The sequence below is a fragment of the Polyodon spathula genome, chromosome 2 (genome assembly GCF_017654505.1).
Source record: "Polyodon spathula isolate WHYD16114869_AA chromosome 2, ASM1765450v1, whole genome shotgun sequence".
Lineage (NCBI taxonomy): Eukaryota > Metazoa > Chordata > Actinopteri > Acipenseriformes > Polyodontidae > Polyodon > Polyodon spathula.
The window spans coordinates 88322331-88333267 of record NC_054535.1 but is presented as its reverse complement, the minus strand read 5'-3'; the positions used below and the strand labels follow the sequence as shown (position 1 = coordinate 88333267).

Sequence of the window (10937 nt, the reverse complement as noted above, 5' to 3'; positions counted from 1 at the left end):
AGGCCAGATTAACTGCCTGCAGCTCCAAAACATTGATGTGGAGATATTGCCAAGGGGGGTTGCCCCTATTGCCCCTGTGGCCCCCTGCCATTCTACACAACACATCAGTTGAGGCTGGATGTGTCCATGGTGATAATACACAAAAATTAGCAAGTAATATAGCAGATAAAGGCAACAAGTACTCATCTGTATAGGCTCTCCCGTCAGGTTCAGTTCTCTGAAAGGAAAAATGGCATCTGTACGTGCAGTCCTCATGCCATGCCCTCGGGGGGGGGTGGCATGACTGCGTGTAACAAAGTGCCCGCCCCTGTGTATATTATCTGTTATGTGTTGCGTGTGGTGTGTTTAAATGTTGGTGTATAGACATTGGTACACGGGATATAAACGGGTCTGTGTAACACGAGTGTTTAAAAAATGTATATGTGTATTTAGGCACGAGGATTGCACAGCACTTCACGTGCAAGTAAAATGTAGTAATATGTGAGCACGAGGAATTGCACTTTATTAATTCACGTGCTGGGATTCAAGTGAATAATTAATTGGTAATTGAATCCCAGCACAATAGTATATATAGATGCACGTTGTCACATACTGGGGGTTGGGTGTTCGGTGAGCGGAGAACGGGATTGGAGACGGAGGAAATAAGTAAAGTAGTAATAATAAAAATAACAACAAAGTATCTGCTCACCGTGTTTGTCAGTGTCTGTCCGTGCACCGTTGTGTTAAGTTTAGTCTGTTTTCGTTTGTCTATTTATTTTGGCGTAGAGTGCCGTGTCCTGTGTTTTTCGTGTTTGTTAAACCTTTTATTTTGTATTAAACCGGCGCCAACAGGCGTCTTCATCATTTCATTTCATCCGTCCTGTGTTTTGTGTATTGCATTACCTTTCCTGGTTCTGACGCCGCCCACTTCGGCCGTCTCTGTGACACTGCGTCACAGGCTCGGTGGAGCAGCTTTAATATATCAGGTTTCGGGGTCTTTAGGAGGTAAACACCCATTAGGTAATGGTTACATTTCATACTTAAAAGGGAACCACTACAACCTACTTAACTTGACTTAACTTGTGTGATATGATCTAGTAAAGTAGGATGGACAGATGGATGGACTGCTATGCAACACGTGGCTACTGATAAGTGGTTGTACGTTGATCTTGTTGATCTAACAAACCTAGTTCATTAAAAACAACACCACTCCTCTCCAAAGTTTTGGGTAGTCACATGATGCTCTTGACTCTTCCTCCACCCATAACTATTGCCCTGTCTCCCTCCTCCCATTCCTCTCTAAAACTCTGAGAAAGATGTCATCCTTCCTCACCGAGCACTCTCTATTAGACCCCCTTCAATCAGGGTTCCGTCCTACACAGTCCACGGAAACCTCTCTCCTCGGGCTGCCTCCCTCTCCTCCATTCCAATTCTTCCTGACCTCTCCGCTGCCTTTGACACTGTCAATCATGCTATTCTCCTTTTCTCTCTGTGACCTGGGGATCTCAGGCACTATTCTTACCTGGTTTTCCGCCCATCTCTCTAACTGTTCCTTCCAGGTTTCCTGGCGTGGCTCTCTCCTCTTCATCCCCTCTCTACAGCTATACCTGAAGGATCTGTCCTGGGACCCCTCGTCTTCTTACTCTACATATGCTCACTAGGTACTCTCATCTCTTTTGGCTTTTCCTACCACCTTAATGCTGTTGATGCCCAGATCTTCCTCTCCTTTCCCTCCTTTGACTCTCATCTGAGGATGCCTCTCAGCAATCTCAACTTGGATGCATTCTTACCACCTCAAACAACCTCTCTACATTTGACCTCTCCATCTCAATATCCCTTGACTATCACTCTCTCCATCTCCTGCTAAAAACCTAGGTGTTATTCTTGATCCCTCGCTCTCCTCTCAACACTCCCTGTCATGCACTTGCTGCTTCTCTCTTAGCAACACTTACTAAATCAGTCCTCTCACTACTTATTCCTCCCAACTTCTGGTCCAAACTCTTGTACTCTGCTACTACTGTAACTCTCTCCTTGCTGGTCTCCATAATTCGGCTATCCACTCCCTTCAGCTCTCAAAATTCTGCTGCTTGTCTTGAATTCTCCCAACCTTGGTACACTCTATCCCTCTGGTGCTACCCCTCTGCTTCACACTCTCCACTGGCTACCTATCCCTGCTCTCACTCAATTCAAGACCCTTGTTCTTGCCTACCGCTTTCTTCACCACACTACCCCCTCCTACCTCCAATCCCTCATATCTCTCTGCACCCTCTCCTTCACTCCATCCTCCTGTGACCGCTCCTTCTCTTTCCTAGCCCCGCTGTGGTGGAACCAGCTACCAGAGAGCCGCAGGACTGCTCCATGTCTCACTGCCGCCTGCCGCCTCAAGACCGACCTGTTTAGACTGCACTTGTGGATCTCTTAATCTAGCCTTCCTACTACGCACTGGACTTTGTGGATCTTCAGCTAATGCACTAACCTTGCACTAGTATTATGTCATACACCTTCTTGTAACCCTTATTTGTTGCATCCTAGTTCATATTGTATTTTAGTAGTATTATTTGCACTGACTTTAAACTGTACACTATTTAAATATGAATCTTGCATTGTAACACTGTACTGCCCTGTAGATGTGTTGAGAAACTTCCATCAGGCATTGCACTGGATAATACAATCTATGCATTTCTGTGTCTGTCAGTGTCCCTGAATGCTGAGAAATGAGCAGCATTGAAAAAAAAAAAAAAAAAAAAAAAACATTATCAATTCAAGTCAAGGTGACCAAACAAACAAAAAAAATCCATATGCACAAACAACATTGCACAGCAGTCTACATATTTCCTTTAAGTTTCATTTTTATTTGAGTTATGAACAAAGACACAAATAAGTTATAATATTTTTTATGTTAGAATTCTATCAGTGTTTGAACATTATTATTTAGAGAGCTTGTACAATTTCCACTTTCATGGCTACTTTTATAAACCCAAAAAAGAACTGGCATCTTTATGAAAATGCACTCTCTTTTAATACTGTTAAGAACCACTTTTGTCTGAGAGCAAGTTAACAATGAAAGTGTGCACTTTATCTATTTCTGTTATGTTCCAACATAATGGTATCAATACATATAAACTCTTTAAAAATATACTTCTGTCCAAAGACTTGACAACTACTATGTACACTACAAAAATAAATTCATATAAATAAATTATATGGCATAAATTTATCTTTGTAACTGAAATGACACAAACCCACCCCTGCCAATAAAAATGGCAGCCGGTAAGACCCAGTTTGAATATTTTTTTCTTTTACACCTCACTCTAATAGCTACATTGAGTCCTTAATGTAAATGTTATATACTCTCTTTCCTATTTAACATTAGTAAGCACTTTATACAGATAAAATTCCATTACAAAGTAAAAACATAACTGTAATAGTGTTTTTTCAACAGAAGTAAAAAAATCCCTGCATTTTTGTTATAAACTGGCATATGACCAATACTTAAAGAAAAAAAAAAAAACAACAAAAACAAAAAATAATTCTTATGATACAAAAATATAAATATCACAAAAAATACAAAACATAGTTTTTTTTTTTTTTTTTTTTTAAATGAACAATAAAAAACATAATAGTTGCCAGCCACTGAGCTCTCCTTTGGCCAATGTGACTTCAGGAGAAAACGACTACACTGTGTAGAACCAGCAGACAGTACAAGAGGAAAGAACAAAAAAGAAAAACAACAACACATACAGCTATGTTTGATAGAAAATTAAAACAACAATGTCAAACTTGGGAGGAGAAATGCTGACATTAGTGAATTAGTGACAGACAGACAACAACTTAGCAGCGGCAGGAAGCCATTCCGACCTCTGACACAATCACTTGTACATTTGACAGTTGAGTTCAGCTTCAAATTAGTGTCATACAATGTGGTTGTGGATTTTAATGATTTTAGGTCAATCCACTGTTTGAGCTAAATTGAGGCCCAGTGTTGTCCCTTAAAGTATGTGTATCAGATAATGTGCTGGTCTAAGAAAGCCACGCACTGCTTAACCCTTAATGCACTTGTCAGAGTAGCTTATTTGAAACAGAGAAAAAAAAAAAAGAAGTCTAACCATTTTTTTTTTTTGCCATAGTACAACATTATTTACTGCAATCAAGTGCCAAATTTTAACTGAATTGGTTGCAACTAACACTAAAATGGATTTTGGAAAAGTATGAGTTTGTGTGATTAGTCATGAAACCAAAGTTGTACATCTGACAAAAGGAATGAGCAAGCTCAAAGATATCTTCACATTTCAGAAAGGTTAACATTTGGCAGTTTTAATTTGAGTGTGAGCGCACTAAGGGCTGTCATACAGTAAAATAACATCGATATAAAAGGGTACAGCATCAGAGCAAAAAAGAAACGAAAGGGAAAAAAAACCAGCAAGAGCTACAGCCACACAGTCTCAAAGATTAACGTGCTTATTCTTCATATCTGCTCATTTTAAATATCACGCATAGCGTGTCTGAAAGTTAAATATAACATTGCATACTACCACAGGGCAGTGATATGCAAATTAACATATTTAAAACAAAATGTGTACCTTTATACACAATCACACATACACACACATGAATTCCTATAAACAATATTTGCATAGAATTATACAAGTAAATTATACAATATTTAAGCAGCAACAATGTATGCTGAAATGTAATGTCTAGATTAAGCTTATTTGGTGCACAGATACACAGATCAATGTACAGATCACACAGAACAGTGTCCCCAGTCTATTGATAGGGGTTTTACAGCTCCTAAATGATACTACTTTACATTGTACCTTTGTATTATAGACATGTGTACATCTTTTAAATATTTATTGAAATATTAAACAATATATTACACTAGGGTACAGTAACAGTGAACTGTCTTCCTGATGCAGCATGTCCTTGCATTTACTTAACTTCAAGCAGTTCTCTTCAAGGTTCAGAACAGAAGGATGTCCTATCTTTGGCCTTTTGTGCTTCAAAATGTAACCACTAAAAGAAAACACAAAGAAAGAAATGGTTCAGAACAGCACAGAACTAAAGCACACTCATTACAAATACAACTATATCAATTTGAAGACGGTCAAAGATAGAATAATTGCACTCCCACACACAGTTTAAAATAAGAAATATAAAGTTGGGGAATGTCTTCTATGTAAATGACTGCAGTTATGTGCACGTGGCACCACCAGGCTGTGCGTGGTATACAAGCTAGTGTAACCATGTGACATTGAGAAAAGGGTGGAATTCTGTGGTCACTGCATTGAGACGTTGTTGACCAAGGTGACACCACCATGTGTGTGTGCAAAAAGTGTAGCTCCACAGCTGATTTTGAATGAGTATGACTGGGCTACAGGAGGCAGGACTCGCGTCACATGACACTGCAGACCAGTGGAGTCAAACTCAGGTGTTCAAACAGCTCTGACAGAATGACCACAGGGCAGTGTGTCTGAAGTTGCTAAAGCATGTCATCAAAAAACCTAAAACCTATGCTCTGTTAATATTAGGGTTACTCCCCGAGATCACAGCACCTCACATACAACAGAAAAATCAAACATCCCCCAACCCCCCTTCATTTTCAATTAACGTGACATACACTGGCTTTTGAGATAAAACCACATGGCACTTACTATATTAAATTGTTTGGTGACCATGCTGTCAACCTCTGGTGCAAAATTTCAAAACCATCTGGGACCCAGTACGTTTTTTCAGTCCACGGAAGCTCACCTTATCTCGTCATGCTGCCGCCGCCACCATTCCTTGTTTCACATTCCATGTCCTGCAGCTCCATAACCTCCACTTTAGAGCCCCTTCTCTCGCTGTGGGCATTAAAAGGAACATGGGGGTCCTCAAATGGTGCCTGGTCAGTCTCGTGACACCCCTCACGTGACTGGAACCCCATGTAAGGAGGGTTCTGTCTGGGCAGGGACGAGTGCACAGCCACAGTGACCGAGGCTGAGGCAGTCACAGTAGTGATAGGCTGGCAGTACGCTGGCACAGAAGCACCTGTGGCAGTGAAAAGTGGGTGTCTAGTGCTGTGAGAGCGGGTGCGATGACCCGAGTGGTCCCTATTACTAGGACCAGAATGCCCTTGAGTAGAAGTTTCAAAAGCGTCCATGCGCGGCCGGTGAGGAGGCGTCTGATGTTGATGTTGTTGATGCTGTTGGCTGTCCCTTGTCGTCTCCCTCCTTGGGTCCCTGCTGCTTCTCCAGGCTTGCTGGGGTCGATTTTCTGGAGGATGAGGCTGAAGTCTAGTTCTGGGCTGGTGATACACTGGCTGAACAACCTGCAGTTAGAAAAAACATCAAGGAATTGTTCAAGAAGAAGCTTGCAAATATATTGGCCCATGCATTTGGTGTCATTGGATTTGGAGTTCAGTTTCTTGCCTTGCTTTCCATAAGTGTAAAATACGTTTAAAGCCACCATCATTATGGCAGAATCTTTTATTGCAGCAATAAACATCACAATAATGTTTAATCTGAACATCCAAGCAGTTCTTATAAGCCTTATAGGCATTACTAAACATAATTAAAAACAACTGATTTAATTATAGTAGAATTATACCTCCTTGAAAATACATGATGGCACCAGAAATGTCTTCATTAAAAGAATGTTGGTAAATAGACCATTTTTTGTATTTGTATTTTTGTTAAAGGCATAACATCTTGAATACCAAATCTACTTTAAAACTAGCACAACACCCTTGTGCTTTTAAGCCACAATGAACAACGATGTCCAGATTGTTAAAACAATAACACATCAAGCAAAATGTCAAGTAACATCTCGAGTTCACTTCCTGTTTTATAGACTCCCTGGGTCAATGTAATGCACTTATGGAAGCCTTTGACGTCTAAAAGGTGGTCCTGGACATTTTTTTTTTTTTTTTTTTACCTAAAACCAAAAAAAAAAAAAAAGGCAACAACAGAGACCACGCTATAATAGTCAGAATTAGCATTGAGCTTCTGAGGACTTACAGTGGACCTGGGGTAGCCAGAGTTCTCTGTGGCCTCCACCATGACCTGGTGTGTGGGATGAGCAGTGCTCTGGCCTCCCTCGTACAGGTGGAGCTCATCACTGATCCCTGATACCGTGGTCTGAGAACTGTACTCCGAGTCCGACGAATCTGAGCCGTTGGCAATGTGGCTGGGGTGGACCGTGAACCTCACGATGCGAGGGGGCGGCTCAGGAGAAGGGGTGGGCAGTCGGCTCCTTCCGTCAGTCGGAGAAACCTGGAACAGCAATACACCACATTACAGTTAAAGCACAGCATGCTTACAAATTAAAATAGTTTACTAGTCTGCTGCTTTGAATTACAGTATCTGTCTTCTACAACTAGAGCAATCTGCAGTTTTGAGTGGTGTTATTTTTCCTTGACCTGTATACAGTCTTGCAATGTTGAAAGAGCTAACTAATAACAGGAACATATAAATAAAACAAACCGCATACACTGTCACTTCGAAAGAGATTTAGGTCTTACCTCAGGATACGGCCCAAAATATGACAACAGAACAGGAAGTAGCACCAATCCGTTCAGAACTCCTAACACGGTCAGGATTGCCAGTACAGCAAAGAAATACCTATTAAAAACAGAGAATCTTGAATTACTGATCTGAAACCGCTTTCCATGCAAGCACATACAACATGTTTTTAGTCTGACGATAGTCTAAATGTGTTTACCTTCTGTGAGGCTATGTCCCCACAGAGCAAGAGTGTTAGTAAAACAAAAAAAAAAAAAAAGGAAACAAAGTTAGTTGGTTGATTCACAGAAAAACGCTGTGTGGCACATGCAGTGTCGATTATAACTGTGTTCAGCAAACAGAAGAAAAAAATGACGGAATGTGGAGTCAATGGCTGAAGAGACTCAAAGCACAAGTACAACGAGGGGGCCTCACTAATGAAAACCCAGCAGAAGCAAACAAACAAATGAAGTGAAGGGTGTAGAGTTTAAACAATTTTGTCTAGGAGGAAGAGAGGGGCTGTTCTATCAGCAATTAATCCACTGTGAAATGCTCCTGCATTTTACAGCTGAATCCCTAATTAAATCTCTAGAAAGACCCCCTCCCTTTTACTAAGCACAACTGCCCCGCTTACAATTTTACATTTCGCTCTGACTAAATAGCTTACTTTTTTTTTTTTTTTTTTTTAAAAGAACATGGGGACCAGTGTTCTGCATTAAACTAAAGCATTTTCTGTGAATAAAAGCACTTCACAATGGTGTAGCTGCACTGCAAACTAATCTTTTGTTGGGCAATTTAGAATTCCCGAATGCTCTTGTTTTGCCTTTGCCAATTCAGACGTAAAACAGAAAAGAAGAAGAAAAAAAGCAAAAAGAGCTCAAGAGCTGTGCAAGGAGTTGCACAAGTGAAAGGAAAAAAGAAAGCCCGAGTCGTCATCCTTTCCCACCATTTAGGGTTAAGGTCTGGGATCCTTCGGTTGGCCCAAGGTAAGCCTGTCAATGGGAGGACGGGTCTTGCCAGCTGGTATGCCGCACAGCTGGAGTTCAGACTAAACTCACTGACAAACTCATAACTAATGATTCCGAATTATTGGATTTACCAAAGTAATAGGCTCTCCTGACAGTGTGGCAACATACACACCGGCTTCTGCTTTTTATTCAGCGGGACTCAGCAAGCACAAAAGGCCTTATTTAGTATGATCCATGTTCAAAAAGAAGGTGGCCTTTAAATTTAAAGTATTATGTACACTCTGAATACCTGATAAGTAGACTAAATCTACTAGTAGACTAAGTCTTTATTTTTTTGAAATTGTACTCGTACAAACATGTGCTGCTATATAAAGAACACAGTTGAAAGACTTCTAGTTGAAATGCTTGTCGTTGAATTTCAAAGGTTCTTTTAGTACAAAGCTGTGAAATGGCTGGAGGGAATTGCAGTATTGTTTGTCCAACTCTTTAGCACACACTCAAGATTTGATTTCTGCGAATGCCGAATGGACAGTTCATTCATCAATCTCGTTAGCTTACCAGCTGTTCTACATTTTTCTAAAATCACTATAACAGAGCAAGTCAATGCTGTCAGAAGAGTTTGCTTTATTATTTGTCTTGGAAAAACAAGAAGAGTCTAGGCCAGATTCTGCCCGGAAACAAGAGGAGGGAGAAAAAGTCAGAAAGCCAAACAGTTGCTTCTTTATTAGCTAAATAAATATCACTGCAAAAACATGGAAACAGAGTGAGCCCATAATCCACCCTGAGTAAAAAATGTCTCTTTGATAAATCACAACATCATTATAGGTATTTTAAAGTGGACGCAAATATTAATTGCAGTCAACAGCAAATCTGTGTTGGGACAGAAATTATTTTTAAAAACACACAGCTTAAAGAGAGCAGTCACAAATGTTGATTAAACAGAGGCCCCCTGTCTAAACAACTCTTGATGAGATAAAGTGGCAGCAATAGCCACCTCCCTGGTGTGCCTCAATTCACCTATGACTTGACACTATTTATGTTAGGTGGATGGGGAGAAACACGCTCAGTCTATTCCCAGCCATGAGGGTTCGGGCACTGCCAGACTTGTACCTGAGCTCCAGGCCGAGATATTTATTTGTTCTGCCCTACCTCTAGCTTACTTCAGATTCCCCTCTCCACCCCCCTTCAGCAGCCACAAGCGCCTGTCAAAGAGCCAGTGTTACAGCGAACATAAGCCGCTTTTTTTTTTTTCCTTTGCAGAACTCCACAGGTTGTTTGGTGTAGGAAAGGCATCTGTTTCACGGCTTTTCTCAAATTCCCCCAAAAACCCTGCTCCCTTGTCTGGGCTGATGAACTGAATCTTAATTAAACCCACTAGCAAATGGCTGCCTTCAGCTCAAACAGTAAATCCCTAAACCTAATGTTCTTCCACTGTGAAGATTACGTTAGAACTATCAGAACAGTTTTGGACTTCTTAGGATATGTACATTTATACATAAAACACCTATGGTGACCTTCATACATTTTCTCATCTTGTTGTATTGCCCTACATTGATCTCACCCTGTAAAAACAATCCAGCTAACAAAGATAATTAAACTGGTGGGTCTTTCATACAAAAATATATAACATCTCTTTTGAGTTTCAACCACTCAGATTATTTTTCTTTCAAAGAGCTACAAATGGTTAAACAAACCATTCTATAAAAAAACCTTTCTATACTCCTCTCCTTTCATACTTTCTCTTCCACTACTATTGTTCCCTGTCATGGGTTAGGATTGTGTCAACCACCAGCAGAAACTAATCTTGCACTATTTTACAAATACTCAAGCACTGAAAATAAATGCCACACGTGAGCTGAAGAAAGGCAAAGCTTTCTCAAAAAAGCAAGAACAAAAGAAGCAGTGAACGCGAGACAAACTGCTACCCCAGCCCGTGGTCTCTCAGGTAAAGGCCTTTGCTAACAGAAACCAGTGCAAGAGCACATCTTTAACAGGAGCCCAAACAAGCAATTCTTAGCTAACTCAGAATGCAAGGTAAAACAGGAAGCATTCAGCAACCAGTAAAGTGTATGCAGCAATAGTCTGTAATGCTTGTGGCCAACTGAAACTCATCTGGGAAAACAAACATGTGCATGGCACTGACTGACAACAACAACACAACAACTTTAACAACAAAATGGCGGCAAGTTCTACCTGACAATGAAGTCGAATTCAGAGCCGGCAAGCATTAGCACTCCAAGCAGTGTAGATACAGCGCCATCCAGCACAGGGGCAAACATGTGCTCTAGTGCTAGAACAGCTCTGCGGTTCTGGTCCCCAATGGCGGTTAGGAAGGCCTGCAACAGATAAGATAAGATCACTGTAATGAAAGCCGCATGTTTCTAGTGAGAATCCCATATGCTCTGCCTGAGGTTTATTTTTTTTTATTTTTATTTTTTTATACTGCATATGTGTGAATATTACAGTACAGCAACAGGTAAATATTATCCACAGCTTTAAAAAAAAAAAA

The 10937-nt window shown here is 40.6% G+C and overlaps 1 protein-coding gene across 3 annotated transcripts in view; it reads right to left on the bottom strand.

Annotated features, from left to right (window-relative positions):
- Positions 1–2810: 2810 nt before the first annotated feature.
- Positions 2811–10937, bottom strand: part of LOC121303042 (protein patched homolog 1-like) — a 62470-nt gene continuing 54343 nt past the window's right edge. For all 3 annotated transcript variants that reach the window (XM_041233457.1, XM_041233441.1, XM_041233448.1), the window contains exons 20-24: positions 10622–10764; positions 7481–7580; positions 6978–7232; positions 5731–6289; positions 2811–4995 (exon numbers count right to left, since the gene is read on the bottom strand). In XM_041233457.1, coding sequence (XP_041089391.1) covers positions 5732–6289; positions 6978–7232; positions 7481–7580; positions 10622–10764 — 1056 coding nt within the window. In that variant the 3' untranslated portion in view covers positions 2811–4995; position 5731. The remainder of the gene's footprint in view (positions 4996–5730; positions 6290–6977; positions 7233–7480; positions 7581–10621; positions 10765–10937) is intronic.